The following is a 23,174-nucleotide window of genomic DNA, read 5'->3' on the forward strand; positions in this document are numbered from 1 at the left end:
GTATGAGGATTAGCAACATAATAAACATCTTTACGACAGTTCACATATGGCTACCTGAACTATAAATATCAAAAGACAATTTAATTTTACGGCCTTTTGTACACTAAACATTTTTATTGAAACTCCTTATAAAAAGTATTTGAGTAATTATTCCCTCATTGCTCAAACACAATCTGTCAAATAAAGCTGATGTCTATGTCTACTGCTATGACCCTTCATGCCTATACAACTAAAAACATACAACTATCCTGAGGGCAGTTAAATGCAAGAGCAATTTAAACTTTAACAACTATGTGACACAGGAGGCACCGTGGTCTGCTGCCGACCACTTCCTATAGTCATAAAACTCCACCACACATGTACCTTAGTAAACAAACCCGCTGTACGTGTGTGTTAGTGGTGTTTAAATGATGTCATGTAAGCATCTGTTTCTCATCCAGACCAACCCGTGCCCTGAAATCTATGTGCTGTTTGATGTGGGGTTAACAGGCAGCGTGTGATCTGAAAGTATACGTCTGTGCTCAACCTCCTCAGATCCTCAGCTTTCATTTGGTTGAAAGTGCCAGACAGAAGGGTGAAAACAGGGAGCCAAATAATGGTGGCCTACAGTGTGATGAGTGTATTACAGATGCTGGCATCTTTCGGACTATAATGCTCATTGGTGGTCACCAAAATAAATTTCCTGTGTAAGAATAGATTTACTTGAACCCGTAGTTGCCGTGCAAGCCATAAAACAAAGATGATTAAATTAACTTTAATTCTGAAGACCTAATGACGCACAAATGCAACTAGATAGGGACATTTTGTACAAATAAAACTCAGACGAACTTTCATTTGCACAACTCACTGCCGTGATTCTCTGAGACATGTGAATGGTTGCTAGGGTTATCCCATGCGGTTGTGAATGGTTGGTAGGATGTCTCTATGATTATGATATTCTGGTTTGGACTCATGTCAGTGTTATAAACAGGATCTATGCTGATATTACCATGGTTACTAAACAGATATAATATAGGATTCAGAGTTAGGACATTTCTGATATACAGCTCTATTTTCTTCACCCATTTTATCAACAGTAAAGCCAAAATCATTTAATTACATTCATAATACTTGAATGTGGCATTACCCGGTTGTAAAAATAATAATAATAATGTTGGGGGCACAGAAAAAAAGTGTCTTAATGTGGGACTGTCTGCATAGACAAAATCTGCCCAGACACTCACCTTTACTGTAACCCAATGCCTCAGTGGGGACATATATCCACAGTATTTTATGAGACCCGCTGTTAAAAACATTAAGGTTTTCTTTCTGTCTCACGACAGGAGATGGAGGTCTGAGCTGGAGCAGTTTGATACACTAAAGAACAGCCAATGAGCTGCACTAAAAACCAGCATCCATATTTGAGTTCAGGGGCCGTATTCACAAAAGACAAAAACAAAAATGTTCTTAAGATAAATTATTACAAGTTCTAGTCAAATTTCTTAAGTAGTTCTCAAATATTTACTTAAGAACATCTTATTTTTTCATGACAAGCTTAAACTGCACATAAGGTAACAATACACTTAATAACATATATGACATTATATTTACAAATGATTAACGAAAATAGTGTGTTCATGACATTTGAACATTGTCTTATCTTAAAACCGAAAGTAAATCAATATTTAATGCTCATTACCTTACTTTTGAGGTAAATAGCCGCATAATAAGCGGGATAATGCACAGGCAGCAGGTGGTTATCACAAAATAAGCCCCTTTAGTGTGATACAAGACCCTCTGCTGTGAGTCCTGATCACACTGTCAGGGCTTATTTCTGCCATAACAACCTGGGGCTGGATTCACAAACCATTCTTAGGAAAAGAATTAAAGAAATAAAATCTTAAAGTTAGGATAACCTCACAGTTGATTTAAACCTCAAAATGTAAGATGTTTTATAAGTTAATTTAATTGCTTCAAGTATGAGATGTATTGTAGTCAAAAATCTATTGTGCCATTGCTAATGTTAAGCAGCTCTACTCAAACCTGCTCTAATGGCAGTCAAACCGGCAATCGGTTAGAGCAAACTGAGCGCTTTGAAAGCCTGGCTTTATTTCACCAGGCACAGAGAGTGAAGTATGCACAGGCCCAGAGCTCAAACCACATGACGGACCGATTTACAGGTTGGGGAATGATCCCCACCCCGCCTTCATACAATAGCTGGCCTCCGTTACATCGATGATAGTCTATAGGTATAGTCTATGATAATGGACTGATAAGTGTACTGTTAGCCTACCTCTTGCACAAAGTAGAATAATTAATTTCATTTTATTTTTAAGAAAAAAATGTTTTTAAGTAAATATTTGAGAACAACTTAAGAAATTTTTAAAAATTGCACTTAAAATTTATCACAAGAACATTCTTATTCTTTGCCTATACCGTATTTCTCGGTCTATAAGCCGCGTTTTTTTCATAACTTTGCTGGTGCTGCGTCTCATAGTCAGGTGCGCCTTGTAAGTCAGTATGAATTTATTTTCACATTTATGAGGCAAGAGACAACATTACCGTCTACAGCCGCGAGAGTCCACCATATGCTGGTTCTGTATTTATGTAATTCAATTGACTGAGTGATAGGGATGCTCCGATCAATGCCGATCTCCACTAAAAATACGTGGCCGATCACTATTCTGATTTGGACAGCCGATCTTATTCACAGCTATTTCATGTACTACGGCTTTTGATCAGTAAGTCCTTATCGATCTAAAATCACTGTTAGTTTTAAACCGTTTATAACATACATTTGAAAAAGCAACACTCGTCAAACATAATTATTATACATATTGTTTATTATCATGAAAATACCTGAAAAGGTTTGAAGAACAGCAATATAAATATATCCTTAAGACATTTCCTGGAGCTGCATGTCATCATAGCTGCGTGTGTATTGTTCTTCACCTATAGCGCATTCTGAGTTTCTGCACGAGAGCGCCCCCTGGCATTTGGATGTAGCGCCATTTCACCGTAATTCATTGAGAAGCATAGCAAGCATTATCGGCCGATCGATCGGAGCATCCCTATTCAATGATGTGGAATGACAAGTATGCGAACTTCACGCTTCTTGCTTTGTTTGGTTAATTAAGCCTATTCAACCTTCCAGGTAAGTTCTGTATGCTATAATTTATCATTTAAATAACTGATAATATTACTTTAACGTACAGACATCTATTCAGCCTGCTGTTTTGTCTGCTATTGTTTAGTTGAATAACTTGCATTTTTTTGTCTTCCCTTTCAAAAAAAAATCTATTTATATGCATTGATGCATAATACAAGGATGGTTAGATGAAGGATCATGGATGGATGAATCTGTGGATATCTATCTATTATAGGCAGATATAAAAACAATATCAGTTAATTGTAATAAGCTATGACGCGGTTTGGCGGCAACCAATCAGAGGGCGGAAACGTTCAACGGCAACCAATCAGAAGGCACATAATGGATTTGAGCGTCAGAGCGTCCACTACTCTTTTTCTATAGCGTTGTTGGCATGGCAGCCAAAGCTTTTTTTGATGCTCTCACCAGTGGCGGTGTGAAAGCACAGTATGGGGTAAGTTGTAACATTTGCACTCCTGTCACTTTCGGTGTAATTGTGCGATAACGCTAGGTCCCACAAACAAACTTTAAGTGTTATAGCAGAGATGCGTGTGTTGATTGTGTATTTTTTGAATGATAGAGCCAAAGCAAAAAAAATGTCTGTTTACAGGAGTCAAAATTATTTTCAATTTGGAATCAACATAACGTCACAAATGAATGTTCCTACTTTGGAATCCAAGTTCTGGATCTAGTAAAACATGTTGTACTTGGTCAGTGGTGCACATCTGGGAGAGGAAAATCTTTATCTGATACAGGACTGTGTTCAAAATGTTTTGTTTTTTGTTTGATCTCAATCAGTGACGGCCGACTGTGATAATGACGACAAGCATTTTTTCAATTTTATACCAAGGGCCCAGATTACTAATACACATTCACTCATTTGATATGCCTTACTCAAATTCTTCTTTATCTACAAAAATCAATGGACATGAGTAATGCAATGCATCTGATTTACTATAAAACTTTTATATAACTTTACAAATAAAATGAACAAACCAAAGCCTTTTGAAACACCTGAAATACTTAAGAGATATTTTAAAGGTGCAGCGTTTCAGAGAAAATGCTTGGGTTGCTATGATATAAGCAATATCTGTGGATGTGTTACTAGTTATAATAGCATTAGTTTTTTCATAGCATTGGACCAACAATATACAATTAGACAATGCAGGTTGGTCGGTGTGGTATTTGCCCCGCCCTTTATCCCAAGTGATTGGACAACTGAGTAAAAAGTGACATTGATAAGCGCTGCATTTTACTAGAAGTTAAACATATTTCAAACTTCTGTAAGCAGAATAAACAGCAACACAGCCCTCAGTGGGTGATAAACATTCAGCTCCCCATCACACTAATGTTGTCATTTAATATGTGCCGCTCCCATCGCTACAACTCAAAATGCATCGGTGGATATGCCGTCTTAACATTGATCATCAGTGTATAATATGGTCCATAGGGACGTTTTAAACATACAGCTGAACTGTATCATTTTCCTATCCCTGATCTAGTTCAATCTTCAATCTTTCTGTGTAGAAAGTTTTGTGAAAGGCCAAACGATGTGAACCACTATGTGTAAGCACGCTACCCTGAAGTTTTTAGAAAGGGACATTTGTGTACGATGTTGTGCTCTGTTTGCACTGGAGAATGCATCTGTTGGATCAGTAGCATCTGTGATTCATTGTACCGATGGGAACTCACGACTAGCATGTCTAGATGTGCGTAAGCAAAAGAATGTACGGGTACATCTGATCACCTGAATCCTGGCTGGACTTGGACTCCGAGAGACTGACGGCCGAAGCATCGCGAGATTGGTCGATCATACCGATGTTCACCTTGTGTTTGTAGGGGTCCAAAGCTCCAAGCAGGCCTAAGACGCGAATGGCCTTAAGAGGGTGAAAGAATTACAACATCATCATTAAAATGAAAATGGGTTTCATAACCATTTCATTACTATTACCTGGAACTTCCATGAAAAGGGCACAAATTGGTGTTCCATTACTTTTTATGTTCTTTGGAGCGAGAACTTTAAGATGTTAAATGAATCAAATGTAGCGCACCTCCTGATTTTGGCCTGTCATGCCTCAACCGTAACAAAAACATTGAATATATAATACAACAGTATCAAATTATAGACATTTTTATAGCAGTGTATGGAGACCATCTCTTCTCAAGCTTCAAACAGACAGAAAAACTCATTACATAATAACAATTTAATGCGGTTCATGCCTTATATTCCAAGTGTACTGAAGTTTTGGTTTACTTTTTACCAAACCTATTCGTATGCTTTCAGAGCACTTGAAATATATGACATGAGTCACATACAATTATTATATATGATGTTTTGGTCTCCTTTTGAAGCTTGGAAAGACAAGCATTATAGACTGCCATTAAACAAACAAATATGTTAGATTATCTTTGTTTTATATCAAAGAAAGCAGCAAGGGCATGCCTGACCACCCCTGACCACTCGGTGAGTTTCACGTCTTTGTAAACGAAAGTTTAATGCATTTTAGGAAGGATTGTTCCAGTGCACCATTAAACCCATTGTAATGCCCATTTATAGATTTTTCATGATCATGACACATCTCTGTTTATTTCTTTTTCCTCTGAACTGGTGTGTATAAATGATAACAGATTAAATATTTTTTATTAGTTTCAAGATCATTTCCTTGACCATTAAACCCATTGTAGAGGTGGGAGGTGAAACACAAACACCCGAAAATTCTCGGGGCAGCCGCATATGTCGAAATTTCAGTCAAAATTGTTCTATTTCATCATAAACAATCTGAAAACAGGGCTTTAAGTGTAAAATACCGAACTTGTCCTTTAAATAAATGCTCGTTGTCAAAGTGACAGAGAAATCGTGTTAAATTACCTTGAATATGTTTTTCAATAAATAAATAAAATAATTGTGATTATGATTTGGCCCATAATCGAGCAGCCCTAACTTCTAGTGTGAACCCACGGAGTTCAGCGCGATCTAGGCTTTTATTGATAAAGGGCTGCACAAAAAACTGTGCAGGTAATATAGTGCTTTGCATATCATCCCTGCTCTTTTCATGAGAAGAAGATACCTCTCTCCTGATGCCCTGGTTCTGCTCTGTCTTCAGAAAGTTGAGTAGCACCTCCAGTAGAGACGGGTACTTCCTGTAGGGCTCCACCACATAGCCAGTACTGGCAACTTGCTGACCCAGAGTCCAAAGTGCCACCTGGTGGAAAAGGGAAACAGTCAGGTCAGTTCAATTCATTTACACCTTACCTTTAAAATCAATTCAAAAACTCGGTTTGTGTTATTAATCCAGAATGTTAATAGAAGCATCTGCCATGAGACATTTCTACGACTATGACACTCCTGAAAATCCCAAATTTAAAATGCCCATTTATAGATTTTTCATGATCATGCCACATCTCTGTTTATTTCTTTTTCCTCTAAACTGGTGTGTATAAATGAAAACAGATTAAATATTTTTTATTAGTTTCAAGATCATTTCCTTGTGTATTAATGAAATCCATCCCTTGATTATTTTGAACTAGACTGCTTGAATTGACAGCTTCTCTCTCATTTAGTGCTGCGGTTTGCTTTAAGATCGAACCAAACACAGAATCAACCCACACTGAAACACAGCTGAAATTTATTTTTGTGAGTTTTTGCGAACCTCTGTAACCTAAAACTGAGCTAAATCATTCAAAACTCCATAATGCTTCTGATTGCTAAAGCAGAACACGACAACACAACCGCTCTGAGAATGAAAGCATGAGTTTTGTAAAGGTTGAGGTGGCCTGACTTCACCTCTTAATTGTACTCTAAAACCTTTAAAACCAAAACATTCACTGCAGACTGCCTTAAAATTTTACTAAAAATAAGGCAATATAATATAGTGTCTGAAAGGCAAGCATGTGAATTTTTCCGGTGCTATTATGGAGTAAGGGAAACACTGTGTCTTTAAAGGGCCATGGCACAAGACTTTTTTAAGATGTCAAACAAATCTTTGGTGTCTCCAGAGCACATATGTGAAGTTTTAGCTCAAAATACCATATAAATAATTTATTATAGCATGTTAAAATTGCCACTTTGTAGGTGTGTCAACTCAATGTCAGTGCTGTAGTTGGATAGTGCAGATTAAGGGGTGGTATTATTATAATAAGAGCAAGAGCTCATCATAAGGAGAGCCAAATGGTGAGAATGGTTTTGGGTTCATCTTTTTCACATTTTCTAGGTTGATAGAAGCACTGGGGACCCAATCAAAGCACTAAAACATGGAAAAAGTCAGATTTTCATGCCATGACCCTTTTAGTTATCAGTGATGCTTTGCAAGGAACAAAAAAAGTAAGAAATAAGAAGTGTCTGTATTTAAAAAAAAAAAAAATAGAAAGGGGCACTGTTTTAAAAGTTAACAGAGTTTTTAAGACATCATAAACTCATCATAAACAATTCATTTGTTTTCTGCGCTGAAAAGATCATTGAATAAATCTGATTCTCAACAGAAATACACACACACCAAAAGCCATTTGCATTTTCAGATTTCACAGAAAACTATTATTTACAACAAAATCACATCAACAGTACTAAAATGAGCTAAAACCTCTATGACCTCTATGATACTGCCTTCGAAACACAAAAGTGTAAAGGAAATGGGCAAATCATGTCAAAACAAGCACACCTGTCGTTTAGCCAATGAGGAGGAGTCCTGCAGCATGTCCATAATGATGGGGAAGAGTTCATCCATCCATTTCCTCATCTCCAGTCCACTCACCTGGTGCATAAAAAAGTCAAACACACTTTAAAGCATTTCAAATTTAATTTCCCAAAGGAGCTCTTGGGGTTCACATTCTGGGTGAATTTTAAACCTGAAACCCAAACAGTCTTTGTAGTTGTTGTGACCTTTACACATCTGATTCACCTATTTTTACTAAATGCCACATAGACATTCATCAAAAACATAATATTGTCTTTCCTTAAGAAAGTTATGTTCCTCAATGCCCATCCAGGTGGCTATAGTCCATTCGCTTTTAATTCCAACCCACTTAGTCACGGCTAACGGCACTATTTATCCACTTTGAAAACTATTTGCTCTTTATGCCTAGATTCCTTTCTTTGCTCCACCTTCTCTCTGTGTCCTGGTACATTTTGTCTCTACACTTGGGTCTTCCAAACTTCCTGTTTTCCATGCATCTACCCTAAGCGTTACTCTGACCTGCAGCGTTAAGAAGAACACATGTGGCCAGGAAAGCATATTGGCTCATAAAAATATAGAAGATGTCACAAGGTTAGGTAAGAAAAGTATCCATTACCTGGGCAAGTTCACCAATTGTTGCTAAAACACTGATGACGACTGCGGGGTTGGGGTCTGGATCTTTCAGCTTCAAGATGAGGGCCTGTTTGACAAAAAGTATTTGGATGTATGTTAATATAATGAGTGTTTACTAGGGATGGAAATACTTTAGTATTGTACTTCATCCATCCATATAAAATGCAGATCTTCAAAATAATGGAACCAGTTCTAAATAAAAGACTGGCTCTGCTTCGACTATTTCCCCAGGTATAAGCACATACAAACATAATCCCCAAAACACACACACACATGGAGAACATAGAGAAGTGACTATACTTTGAGAATGGGCTCCATGTATGGGCGGATGAGTCTGGGAGCATTGGACACCAGGTGACCCAGCATACGGGCGCTCTGCTCTTTGTTTCGACCCACACCGCTGTGTTCGAGCTCGGTCAGAATCTGGAGAAAGTTTAAGAACATCAACATTGGACAGTTGTTTGACATTACTCAATTTTGTAACTATAAACACATCCCTGTTTGTAACTATAGGTACATTTATAACAGATGTGTGACAAGTTAATATCTGATCAAAACGGCTGCATAATATTATGTTATTATTAAAGTGAAGTAGCACACTGGTCTCCGAGCAAAATAACAACCGTTTACTGCCAAGCTCCTTTAGAAAGATCAACTGAAGTTAATGAAATACAAATTCGAAAATAACAAAGTTTAGTTGAGGGAGATTTTAGAGCTGCCAAAGAAAGAGTAGTCAGGCGAAGATGAGAAGAAACAAAACATTTACTGATCTGCCACCTGCTGGTAGCTGAGATGAAGTTACAACCACAGCAACCAAGAATGGTAACTACTATACAATGCATTCAACCTCACCTTTTATTTTCACATTTATACTTTAGTTCATGATGTCACTTTAGTCGTCACAAGTAACAATTTAATATAAAAGGACAGTTAAGTAGATTGCATTACTGTACATAGCTGATGTACACTGTAATGGGTCATATACAGTAGGTTTCCATGCATTATAAAATCAAGATACACACTACAGAAATAGTATAAGTATGTTAGCATGCTATACCGAACACAAGTGGCAATGACACGCTAGTGCAGGCACGTGCACACATAGACATTAAAGGGGGCTTGAGCACCTGCCCTTTTTATTCCAGGAGAGAAAGTGCCCTTTTTTTCTGGGGTGCTTTAAAAAAAAATAATAATAATATGATCTTAATTCATATAACAACTGATGTCTGTCTGTTTCTTGTGTTTTTTACTTGTTTCTTATTTAATTTAACATGAATTTATTCAGAAATCATTTAAATGAGATTTAAACTCCTATATAAAGAAAAATAGTGCTATTTGTGGCACACAAACGGTTAACAGATAAGTCCCGCCTCCAAAATTCAAATCGCTAATATGATTGGCTTTACCTTTCCTTAGTCCCGCCTCTCTAACTTACTTCGCTTTATGATTGGTTTGTCTACACTCGTGCTGCATCATTCGCGCTTCAAGCGCCAAAGCTCAGCCCGAACAAGACGTGGATGATTATGAAGGCAGGCTACCGGTAAGTGTGTGAGGAAAGCATTCTTATATTAACAGTTTTATGCAATATGGGACAAGTTTTTACACATACCGATTCAGGGACATTGTTTTCCATGGCAATCCCATATTAACCTGAAGAGTTGCAAACGTGTAACAGTGTAGTGTATGTAGTTTAAACAGACTAACATAGAAGGTATGTTGCTTTATTAAGTGCTAAAATTATCCAGAAACGTTTTTACATGTCTGTTTACAACCCTAGAATTTGTAATTTTAATTAAATGGTCTATTTTTGCCCTATTTGAAAGGGTCATGAATAATAATGTTGAGCTCTGCTCTGATTGCTCTGCTCTGAGGCTCATGCCAGAAGCTCACATTAGTAAACAGACCTTATATTTTGAGCCCTTATCAGACAAAAATACATTTTGAATAACAACTAACAACTAATCAGCTAAACGCTAGCATATGATATAGCATTTATTGGCATGTAGCGCTAACTCAGCAGTCACAACTTTGTTTTTAGCATTTTAACAAATTTCTAATTAATGTGTAATTTAATGTTTTCAAAACATGCACATTGTGTAATGGCTTCCTTTGCTGCTCTATAAACCTAGACTACTAAGGAGACCATTGTGTCTGTGTGAACAACTGATTATTTAGTAGACATCTTTTGAAAATTAAACAATTGCGTGAGTTTGAACTTTTTTGAACTTTTTAAATATTTTTTTTAAAAAGGAAGTTAGAATTGCGTTAATATATATACTTTTTGTTTAAAAAAAAAGAAAAAAAATATACATAATTATGAGAAGTGCCCTTTATTTCACTTGAGCCCCTGCCCCTCAAAATGTCTGTGCACGTCCCTGCGCTAGTGTACTGTTGAGTGTAGAGCATCATATCTACTAATAATAAATGTAAATATACCTGGATGAGCATCTTGCGCAGGAAGGGCATAACAAACGCAGGGTTCATGCTGCTGAGACGGCCAATGGTGCAGATGGCCAGTTCACGTATCTCGAAAACTTCATCGTTCAGAGCCACAAACAAAGCCTGCAGGTTCTCTGCCTGTGCCAGATGTGCATCAAAACGCTCATCCAGAGAGGCCAGCACGCAGTAACGGATATCAGGATCTAAACAGAATCACACATATACAACACCACGTGTCATATGTCAAACTTTATAGTGTATAAAACAAGCCGACATCAAACACAAATTCAGAACACACACAATGCACTTTTTAATGACGCACAAATAAATGTGCTTATCTATATGTAACCTAATGTGCGTATATCTCACCTGGATCAGTGATGCCCACCACCAGTAGCTTGCTTAGGACATCGGCCACCACCTGTACAGCGGTTTGACTGACCACATGGCCACTGATCAGGTGGATGGAAGGGGTCAGCAAGCGTGAGCAGGTGCGTGCCGCCTCCATCCGGATCTCCTTGTGCTCACTGTTCAAGAAGTGGTCAGCACAGTGGCGCACAAACTGAGTCAAAGAGTGACCTGACAATGAACCAATGTAACACATTAATCGACACAAAATTTTAAACAAAATCAAATTGAGTGCTGAAATGAAATCAGGAGTTTATGTACTGTCTCGTACCCTCAAACTCAAAGCTCCCGAGAGTACGCAGTGCCAGAGTGATGCTGCCCACGTCGCTGGCCTCTGGGATGTTGGTGAGGCTGGGTGATGACAGTTGGTACGCCAGGCCCTTGGGCATACCCGGGTGCCGCAGGGGCTTGTGCATGAGCACCAGAGAAAGCATCTTTAACAGTCCATCCTGGATATCTTTCTTCAGTTGTGGGATCTGCCGGCTCAGGTCGTACAGCACGGCGGTTAGAGCAGGACTGAGGGCCGCAATGAGAGAAAGATGACACTGAAAATGACGTCTGAATACCAGGATGCCTTCCTGTCAATTTATGTATGGAGTATTTTGTAATAATTATACAGTATGTCAGTCTGACTGAGGATAAATAGCCAGAATTCCCACACTATAAATTGGACATGCACCAATGTATCAGCCACTCATGTTAATAATACCAGATTAAAATTCATCCAATTAGAAAAACAATGATTATTACAGACTGATGGTTAATGGTTGTAATTTATTTGTTGTTTTCTCCGTTATGTTTTCTTGTAAAGTGCTTTGAGAAAGACACTTTTAAAAGGTGCTTTATAAAATAAATGTATTATTATTAATAATATTTACTAATGCAAAAGTACCATACTGAAAAATGTCTATTGCATGTCTAAAGTTGTCATGTTTACATCCTTGTGCACCTTTCTTCTCTTATAATGTTGTGCTGTTATATAGTAAACAGAATTAATCCATGTTCAATGGAAATCAAGTCGTAACTGTGAGGTTTTCCATTATTGTGACTGCAATATGATTAAATAGCCACCAGCTTTCCAAGTTGCCCAAAGCCTTAAAATTCCACTGGTGCCATATTAGATGTGTCATGGTTTACAGAGAGAACGAGACCCAAGTGCAGGAATGTTGAACTCAATGGGGTGTATTAACAAAAAAGCCCACAAGGGGGCGAAAGACAAACTTTAACATCAACTTGACAAGACGGAAGACACAACACCAGACTAGACTTAACTTGACTTGATTCTTTGACAATCGATCACCAAAACAAGGGTTCAAGATACACAGGACAATACAAAACGATTCAACACAGGACAAGACACACTGGGGCCTTAAATAGGGAAAACTAAATAAGATAACGAGGGAAGCTCAGGTACAGGGAGTAAACCAATAATGAATATTTAACATGAAGACAAGGGGGCGGGAACAGAGACAAGACACGACAGCACACTACCCAAACAAAAGGCCATGTGCTGTCAGACAAAACATGGGTACCGCCACGATCCTGTCACATGACCATGAACTACTATGAATAACTATAACAGACTGGCAGGATCATGACAATATGTCAGTATACATGTTTCAGGGATGTGGAATTGCCATGCAAATTTTGTACCTGAGGCCAACAGTTAACATTGGCTCAAGAAGCTCCTTGACATCCTGTTGGATGGTGGGCCCCATGGCTCTGGACAACATACTGATACACGTGAACACAGTGGCATCTACCTGCATGGTCTTCTGCCTCCTAAAACATCACAAAAACACAAGATGATGAGACAAAGAGAAGACAGTCTAGTGTACTAGCAAAATTATAATACAATTTTAGTAGATATAGACATTTCATAGGCTTTAATTTTCATCACTTCGATCTGTTCGGAGCACAGACGCAGGTTTTGGCTTCTTACTTGTGTGCAAAGTCTTTAGGTGGCAGTGCAGCTTTAATAATCTCGAGGATCTTGGTGAGGTAGGGCTGAATTTCGGTCCTCACTGCCACTACCAGCAGTCCCAGCGCCTGAAACGCTGCTGTGCGCTCTTTCTCTTTCTTCAGGCAGCCCAGTAGGTGACCCATAGTGTCCTGTAAATACTGGTCTGAGGGTGGAAGACCAAAGTTTAATGTAGTTTGTTTAAACAAACAAATCATTAGTCCGTAAATCCGTGCATGATCTTTTTTTGATTCCTCATCATGTGTAAATATTGTCATTTATGCATTTGGAAGATGCTTTTATCCAAAACAACTTACAGTGCATTACAAGATATACATTTTTGTGTTCCCTGGGATCAAACCCATGACTGTTTGCACTGCTAAAGCTCTACAACTGAGCTATACAGGAGCAAATATATAATCCTTACAGTGGGTTGTGAAAATGTTTGTTACCGGTGAATGTGTTAGGCTGAAAGGCAGCGAGTCGTGGGAGCAGGTTCAGGATCGTCATCTGAATCAGTGGATTCTTACTGGTCCTGTATTTCAGCACCCAACGACACACCTGTTACAAAAGCATAGACATGAATTACAGCATTATATTTAACATAAATTTGTTCTGATGGTACATTAGAAAAACAAAACAAGATTTTCAACGTAAAAAATCAACTCTGCCTGCAGTTTTAAAAGTATAAACTGGGTGCTGTGGATTTTGTAGGCCTGGCTGTTTTGGTACAAAATCTTAACAAACTTGATCACAGTTAAAAAGATTTGTGTTTGGAAAATATAAGCCATAGCACACCACAGTCATCAGATTGTCTTGATGTCCAAGTTTCTTACAATTTAAGCATTGCACAAAATAACACTAGACATTATGGGCTCTTACAAACTACCTAAAAAAACTAGTGGGATCTTAAAAAGACAAGTGATATTACTGCGGCTGATAATTGTTCTGGGTTAAAATAAATGTAAGAGCTGTCCAAACTGAAAACAACTTGCATTGACATATCTTAAAATACATCAGTGCCCTTTGTTTTTCCTCAGAATGGACACAAGTAATGTTTTGGTAAGGCATGTTTGTTAAAACTAGTTATTTTTCCTAATTAAACTAAGGCCTAGTCCTGGTTTAAGATAATCCCGATCCGGGACACCGACCTTTTGTTTGTCTCTCATTCATTGTAAACACATCAGTGCTTTATATCAGCCAGATTGCTTTCTCAATATTCGTATCAGACATAAAAAAAACATATTTATAAAAAATAGCAGATTATTTTCCAAGACAGAAACAGAAATTTTCAGGAGTATTTAAATGAACTAAACATAATGGCAACTAGAGTGCATCAATAGTTGGTGGTATTGGAGGACCATCACAGCAAGTTTTGGTCTCTATGATTTACAATTTAAAAGGAAGGTCACAAGAGGAGGAAACTGAAAGCTTGGATGCAGCAACAGCAGACACGTATTGCCTCGCAGTGATCACCTGGTCAAAGCGTTCCTCCATCAGTTCTCTGCAGTATCGACTCTCCACCAGCGTGCTTTTGGAGGGAACGGGTGTAGCACCAAAGCTCAGGAAACCCTGCGGTGCGCTGTATCCCAGCAGACCCAGCAGAGCGTTGGACTGCGGCGGCTGCACTGACTGGAAGCTGGTGAAGGGCGTGATGTGACGAGGTTTAGCGCCGAAACCCATCAGCTCCTTACAGTACTTATCATGAACCATCTGCTGCTGCGTGATCTCCTCCATCTCCTCTCTCATACGCTGATGGACACAGGAAATTCAAGAACAACAGAATGAATGAATGAAAAGATCAACAAAACATAAGAACGAGTAAAAGAAACATTAGCAGAATGCATACAAACAAAAAAGTATGGAAAATGGAAAAAGAAAGAACAACAATGGAAAAACAAAAAAGAAAAAAGGAGAAGAAAAGAAAACAAGACAAGGAAAAGTGAAAAAGTAAAAACGAAGGAGTGAAAAAGAACAAACATGTTGCTTTTCTGTAGCATGTGCTCTCATACGCTCTCCCTCCATGCTGCTTATTCGAACCAGTTCATTGAGAATCAGCAGGGCTCCGTGCACACGGTCGTCTTTGTTCATCCCTTTCTCTTTAGCCAGGGTTTCATCAAAACCTTTCTCAGCTTCCTCAAACGTTTGCTATTCATGACAAAAAGGGTTTATTTTAACAAATGCTCACATGCACACATATGTGGACAGCTGGAGATGTGGTGACTCTGACCTTGTACCACTGAGGTTTCTGCATCTCTTTGGTCTCTCTCTGAGTCGTGAGGATCAGGCAGGCTCTGAGGGCAGATACCGCACCTTCACGAATCGCCTGTTTGGAGTCCCACACCGCATAGAAGATGTTGTCAAAGAACGGCTGAACCTGCTGAAAAAAGAAGGTGGGCGCGCTGACAGCGAGCTCCCGCAAAACCAGTACCTGCAACACAAAGACAAGCGAAATCAAGTCACGTCAGCCTAAAGACTCCAGATCAAACGGCAACTTGACTGTAAAACTAGCCATCAATACCATACAGTGAAGTTACCCTTTTAAAAAGTTAGGTTAGTAACATCACTACATACAGTAAGAGTGAGTTGTTCCCTGCGGTTCACCATGACCAATTGTATCTTACATAAGAAGTCATTCAACGTACCGCTGCGTGCCGTCTGCCTTCATTTCGGTCTGCTCCCAGCCACTCCAAAGCTCTTTTCACCTCAAACTCCACATATTCTGCAGTGAAGGTATCTCCTGCCATGGACAGGTGTCCCATGGCCTTAGAGGCCATCTCCATGACCACTGAATCACTGGAGGGGAGCAGGTTACGCAAGTAGTTGGCAAAGCGGCTGATCCTGGTGGCATTTCCCCCCTCCACACCGATCAAACTCACTGGAGAGATGGCGATTGCACAACAAAACAAAGCATGTTAAGGATCTGAATTACAGGACACATTTCTACTGTAAGAACTTTGTTGGGTTTGTACTCACCTATGGCAAGAATACCACCTTTCTTCTCGTTCACATCTGAGCTAGAAACCAGCTCAAATATATGGTGGTTTAGCTCATCATAGAAAGTCGTAGCTTCATCTTGGCTCAGCTTGAGAAAGAAGCAAAAAAATTAGCACAAAAACTTTTCATTCCATGAAAGAAGATTCAAATACACATATTTTCATTTTTTTTACCTAAGGCAATTATTTCCCACTTCATTTAAAGGTGCATTGTGTTAATTTTAGAAGGATCTCTTGATAGAAATGCAATATAATATACATCAGAATAGATTTTATTAAGTATTTATTAAGTATTATTACTCGTTAATAAATCACTTCTTAGCTTAGGACCGAAATACATTACAGATATGTTAATTGAATATAAACCTAACAGATTACTCAGATCATTAGGATCAGATCAGTTAGAAATACCAAGGGTTCACTCAAAACAAGGTGCGTCAGCATTGAGATATTATGCCACCTGTAGCTGGAATCAGCTTCCTGAAGAGATCAGATCTGTTTCAACTACATGTTTGTCCTGTGGCAGCTACCATAGCTTCTCAAACTTACCACTAGATGCAGCTAAAAACCCATACTGTACCTTTACCTCTTTCCCTGCCATTAAAGAGTTATCTTGTCAATTAAAGGGGACATATATTTGAAGAGTTTGGTTCCAAAACGCAATAAATCCCTTTTGACAAATTTCGGTAAAAACGTGTTTTCTATACCAAGAAAGTGACAAGATGAAAACCACTATTTTCTGTTACAAACTTTCACATAGCATCTTTAGGTTATAAACACATAAAAAATTCAAATCCATAACTTGATTTTCAAAGATTTATTATAAAAACGAATTATTTTTTCCACAAAATGCAATAAATCCATGACAGTTTTTTATTTCAAAATGCTATAAATCTATTAAATCAATGTATAAATGTGCATTCATCTTTACCATTTTATATTTATTTAGTTAACTAGTGGTATACAATGATTAAAAAATAAACATTAATGGCATTAACCAAAACACTTACTTTGTTATATTAAGAACACAATGTTTTAGCATGAGAAGCTTGATGCTGTCTGGAGAACAAGCAACCGAGTGCCTCTCGCGGAAATTATTAGCTGTTGATGGCTTACGTTTCTTTCCCGTCACAGAAAACCATCACAGGTTTATCAATGCTATTAAAGTATTATTTTGTTTTGTTTGTTGATCACGAAGTACAAAGTAGATGAGGAAAATTAGGATTCCGTGTACTCAGCGCACCGCCATGTTTGTTTACATTGCGTGAATGGTCCGCTGTAATATCAGGAATGGATTTATTGCGTTCTGTAAAAAAGGAGGAGTGGCGTTTGTCGCATTTTGGGAAAAAAGGGAGAAAAGATGACAGAATATCACGGCGGGTATTGGATTTTGGGTAAAATTAATTATTTACTTTTAACTACTGACCTGATATAATACTGATTTTGGCAGTAACTCATTTTTTTTCCAAAAATGGCGTTTATCGCGTTTTGGAACCAAACTCTTCATTTCACAAGACGTCAAATAAATCTTTGGTGTCCCCAGAGTGTGTATGTGACGTTCTAGCTCAAAATACCATATAGATAATTTATAATAGCATGTTAAAAAGTATTGTTAGCCGCATTAGTGCTACAACATGTTAACAAACACATTTAGAAAAGCTTTTGGGTAAAATTTCCATTGTAGGGTTGTTGTGTTCACACACTGCTAACACACGTTTATGTCTAAACACATTGTAAATGTGAATTTTGCATAATATGTGCCCTTAAAGAAATGGATATAATTGAAGTAATACATAAAACCATGATCTTTTTTAGGTTAAAAAGCTCAATGCTTGTCTGCTAGACTTGTCTATTACAGTAAGTGGATTACTATAAACATTTATTTTTCCTTTAAACACTTTTTTCTGTGTTAAACTGGAGCTTAACCGTTTATTAAGACATTACTTTTGAGAAAAGAAATAATATTCCTTTAAAACACATTTACCTCTCTTAGTTCAGTGGTGACGTAGTGTTGAAGGTCTTTGGCAGCTTTGGCTCGTGTGTCTTCATTGCGACTCTTGAGGCCGCTCACGAACTGTTGCAGCACAGACGCAGTGCCAGACATGCTGGCGGCTGACACGGAGCTTCACGCACCTCTACCTGCAATACAAACAACACGCATGACCGTTAATGTCTAAACAACATAATGAATATTGTCAAATAAACAGAATGAGCATTATGAGATCCGTAAATCAAAAATAAGCAAAGTATACAAAACATGAGATACATACAGTACTGGGAAACATATAAACTTTCCAGTTCTGCGCTAAAAGAACCATGAGATTTAGGTGCCTCATATTCATAAAATACAATCTTAAACTCGACTTCTGTCAGTTTAACACCTCAAAATATCTTCTTATGTGTTCAACAAAATAAAGAAACTCATACAGGTTTTAAACAACAATGAAGGTGAGTAAATGATGACAGAACTTTCATTTTTGTGTGAACTATTTCTTTAAGTTGATGCACACTAATATTATGTCAGAGTAGTGCTGCTCGTGATGTTAGTAAACATGCTGCTGCACAACGTTTTGTACATAGGGCTTTCAGATATTTCAGACCAACTAATGAAAAAAACTTGCAGGTGGCTCAGTGGGTAGCACTGTGGCCTCAAAGCAAGAAGGTCCCCGGTTCGTGCCCCGTCTAGGGCAGGTGGTCTTTATGTGTGGAGTTTGTATGTTCTCCCTCAATCAGCTGTGGGTTTACTCCAGGGTTTCTTCCCACAGTCCAAAAACATGCAAGTTAGGCAAATTGGAGATGCCAAATTGTCCCTCCCCCAACCTGTGTATGAATCAACTTGTCTGAATAAAACTTGTGTATGGATTAACTGGTTCTCGCCATGAATATAGCCTTAGATGCTGGAATGGCGTAAAGAAATAAAGGTAGAAGAAGAAAATAAACTTGCGCAGCTTTCACATGCTCCCAAAATTAAGAGCAGCCATTTTACTTTTATCAACATGTGAGCATGCGCAGAAGCTGTTTTTAGCTAAATTTGAGCTTAGAAAGCAAAAATTATGCTAGAGTTGATGTCAGGTTTACAGTTTTTCTCAATTGCTAAAACACTAAACCCTATTGTTTGAACCAAATGCTCAGTTGCCTGAACCCACTGATTGAATTAATCACTCTTTTGGCAAAACCATAAGCACTTTTCACCTGTTTACACAAGACACAACTTGCCAACACATTTTCATTGTGATGCACCCATGCTGCAAAATGGTGAGCACATGTGACAAAAGTCAAACACAATTTAAAGCACAAGTGTCACTACTTGAACACAACAACTCAAAATTGATCACACTTGTGTCTAATGATATGAGGGAACATATACAGTAAGCCAGTTCAGAGAGCAGTGGTTTGTGAGGCCCTACAATGGATAGAAATCTGTGTGGAAGAGTTTGTGTAAGAGGAGGTCGAGGTGGTCAGTGAAGACAAAGAACAGTAATATCTGATGAAATCAGAGTTACTGTGATTGACCATGTTCTGCATAAGATTTCTGTTTTGTCTTTTTGTACAAGTGCTAAATGCACAGTTTGTTTTTGTTTTGCGACATGCATTTAGCCTAGTTAACAATAAACATTTATTTCTCAAGCTTCATGTCCTGAGCATTGTGTTTTCTATTTTTCTACGTAGTGTTTAGTGACTGTTCTGTAGTGTTTTTAATTTTGATTGACTCAGGGCACGATTTGACAACATAGTTCAGTTTTGAGCACAGATTGAACTGTTTTGAGGTGAACGTTTGGTTTTGCAAGAAGAGTCTGAGGTTTTGTGAATGTAGCTTGAAAATTGGGTTTTGTGTTCACAGTTTAGAGAAAAGGAGAGCAGCATTCAAGAAATGGGTCTTAGGCTAGCAATCGAGAAAAACTGTAATTGTTGGTAAAAAAAAATTATCTATCTTTCCTGATTCAAGATTTCCTGTTGAAGTGGTAAAATTCTAGGGTTGCAAACCTTGGGAATTTTGGAAATATTGGAAACTTAAGAATTACTTGTAAATTTTGGGTAATTATACAAACTAAATCACATACAAACATTTGCTTCCTAAACATCTGACTCATCTTTATCCGCATGCCAAAATTCCCATTAATTCCTGTGTAATCCCATTGAAAGTTTCCAAAACTCCCATAATTTTGCAACCCTATATACAACTTTAAATGAAGTAGTCTATGATATAGGGAATAATTGACGACAGGCCATTAAATTATGTCAGCAATAAGGTACGAGAGGCTGTGCTGTATCATGAATAAGTAACGTTCCAATGTGTAATATGCATGGAAGCTCAAATAAAAACAACAAACCATTTTCAAACTGATACTGGGATGGGACGATTACCAGTTTCACGATTAACCATGATAAAATGGTTTTCATAAAACGAAACAAGTGAGCATGGTCATGTTTATCTGTACAAACAGTCCAGTTTCAAAACATAACCTGACGGTTAGAATTATCGTTTAAAATTTTATTATCATTACTAGGGATGCACCGATAGGATTTGTTTGGGCCGATACCGATGCCGATTTAAACAGACAACTTCTGGCCGATACCGATATTAAACACTTGTATACAATACTATACAGTTGGTCTATTAGCTAGTTTATTTCTGCATCAAATTATTTTTACTGAACATGGATTGGATCTAATTATTATTCAACTGACCAACGTAATAAGAGAGGCACAAATTAAGCTAAAACAAATATAATAAGACAGCATGACAACCTTCAAAGGTGGTTTTTGCTATTCAGCATTTATTTGATAAACAAAATTAACTCATTTTTTACATATAATGGATTTCTTTATGCAGTTTATTAATAAACAATCGGTATCTGCCTTTCTCCTGCTATTGCCGATATGCCGATTGTTTCAAATTCATCAAAAATCGGCCGATACATCGGTGCATCACTGATCATTACAACCGTGTTTGATTATCGTGATTTTGAAAACTTGCTGTAAATCCTGTCCAGACAGAATCAGTTTGACGCAGGGTCACACATGCAACATAGTTTTTTGCACAAGAAGGCATTTAAGAGATAATGTATTGTATTAGTTTTCAGTAAACATAGACAGATTTGTATTTTTCCCCACAGAAATAATTTCAGGGACATGAAATATTAAATTGTGATTTTCAAAAATAAAACTTGTTCAAATGTTTTCAGTGTGTGTATCAGTTCTTTCTGAACATTTCCATGTGTAAAATTCTCATCTCAGGTATATAATTGTCATTGTCTTAAAGCTGCTTAAGCTTCTGTTTTTGTTGAGAATAGATGCGCTTGACTTTACTACTTGACTGATGAAAAATTTGCCTTGTTGTGTACAGTAGAATTCTGATGCATCGTAGAATCGAATTGAATTGAATCGTTACCTGGTGAATCGTAATTTAATCGAATTGTGAGGGCAGTGCCAATGCACACCCCTAAACCACCTATGCCCACAAAGTCAAGTGGCATTTTCTTATCTGTGACTTCAGTTAATATTTCAGATTCAGAGTGTTATGTGTTATTTGTGTTTTGATAGATGTTTTGTCTCAATATTCTACATTAAAAGTAATGTATTATTTATTCGGGCTACTTGCATTCATTTTGGGCTACCAAAAACTAAAGAGTGCCTGCCCGAAGGACTGGGCTACCAGGGATTTTGAAATTTTGCGAGCCCTGTAACGGAGTAAGCTATTCCACTAAATATCACGGTTACCACAGACATTGCTAAGACATTGCTCTGGTGATTATTTTAAGACATTTTACAGGTCGGGTGTGCACCGACAAGCTAAGATATATCGCCATCATTATCTTGGACGAATTCCCTGCGATAATAAATACGATATTGCCTAGCTTGTCAGTGAACTACGGCTAATGCTTTAAGGCCCTTACATTTTTTAACTACTTTATAAAAGCAAAGAGCAAAATGAACATGAAGGCAAAACAAGGTCAAAGGTCAAGGACAGTTATTAATGCTGTTATTTAATTTCACTAAACATGACCTGTAAGAACACCAGAATGAATTTAACATCTTATATGACACTGGTCATAACTGAATGCTTGATCTACTCTTGGAACCTAAATTAACGTTTCAAATTGACCAATGTTACAATGATACAAAACTTGCATAGCAAGCTGTTTAAGGACTAAGGGCGGCTAACAGCAGCCTGGCAGCCTCTGAAATTGCCCACAATTTAAAAAACATAATCAGATACTTTGACATGTGTTGTGATCATAGCTTTAAGATTTCACATCACATGTTAATGTTACTCTTAATGAATGAACCCTTGAAATAACAGCCTTTCAGTTATCAGCCCTGATCTTTATTTACCACACAACCTATTATACTTATTCAATTACTAATTCATCATAAAGCCAATTTGTTTATGCAAAATATGTGATATTTCATAGTTTATATTCAGTTCCTCTGATCGTCACATCAAACATTAACCCATCAGATGCATTAGTTACATGCCCAGCCTTTAACCCAACTTAAAGCAAAGAGTCTCGATCACAAGCATTCATCAGAATAATATTTTAAGACAACAGTATGACACATGCAGCGGATAGATACGTTACTTAGCCAAACGTGCTGCTAACTTGCCTCTCTACCATCGGTTTATTAAAACCCAAGCGCCCTTGCAACGGCTTAAATCTTGTCAGAAGCTACAGAAGAGACGTACATGCGGTCGAAAAATCTGCAAACTTAAACAAAGATACATAATATATCTTACTTGTGTTTATGGTTTGCCACTACAGACGTTTCCACTCATGAAACTGCAAACACAGAGGGCGGGTTCACAACAACTGAGTGACGCTGGCTCCACCAATAGGCGTCGTGGTGCAATGACAGACCGTCCAAATCAACCAATCAAACTAAATCGACTTAAGCCGGAAAGACACAGTGAGCCCACATTCACGTACTACCACTACGTA

The 23,174-nt window shown here is 37.8% G+C and overlaps 1 protein-coding gene across 1 annotated transcript in view; it reads right to left on the bottom strand.

Moving 5' to 3' along the window:
* The window catches only part of mtor (mechanistic target of rapamycin kinase), a 146,150-nt gene extending 123,045 nt beyond the window's left edge, over positions 1–23,105 (bottom strand). Inside the window, exons 1-18 of the mRNA XM_073867426.1 lie at positions 22,973–23,105; positions 18,218–18,372; positions 16,214–16,322; positions 15,883–16,115; positions 15,468–15,668; positions 15,241–15,385; positions 14,714–14,979; positions 13,690–13,798; positions 13,220–13,403; positions 12,931–13,059; positions 11,549–11,793; positions 11,239–11,448; positions 10,867–11,072; positions 8,731–8,853; positions 8,414–8,497; positions 7,783–7,875; positions 6,196–6,330; positions 4,875–5,004 (exon numbers count right to left, since the gene is read on the bottom strand). Of these exons, the coding sequence (XP_073723527.1) occupies positions 4,875–5,004; positions 6,196–6,330; positions 7,783–7,875; positions 8,414–8,497; positions 8,731–8,853; positions 10,867–11,072; positions 11,239–11,448; positions 11,549–11,793; positions 12,931–13,059; positions 13,220–13,403; positions 13,690–13,798; positions 14,714–14,979; positions 15,241–15,385; positions 15,468–15,668; positions 15,883–16,115; positions 16,214–16,322; positions 18,218–18,337 (2,722 nt within the window). The 5' untranslated portion in view covers positions 18,338–18,372; positions 22,973–23,105. The remainder of the gene's footprint in view (positions 1–4,874; positions 5,005–6,195; positions 6,331–7,782; positions 7,876–8,413; positions 8,498–8,730; positions 8,854–10,866; positions 11,073–11,238; positions 11,449–11,548; positions 11,794–12,930; positions 13,060–13,219; positions 13,404–13,689; positions 13,799–14,713; positions 14,980–15,240; positions 15,386–15,467; positions 15,669–15,882; positions 16,116–16,213; positions 16,323–18,217; positions 18,373–22,972) is intronic.
* Positions 23,106–23,174: the final 69 nt, after the last annotated feature.

The sequence above is a fragment of the Misgurnus anguillicaudatus genome, chromosome 5 (genome assembly GCF_027580225.2).
Source record: "Misgurnus anguillicaudatus chromosome 5, ASM2758022v2, whole genome shotgun sequence".
Taxonomy (NCBI): Eukaryota; Metazoa; Chordata; class Actinopteri; order Cypriniformes; family Cobitidae; genus Misgurnus; species Misgurnus anguillicaudatus.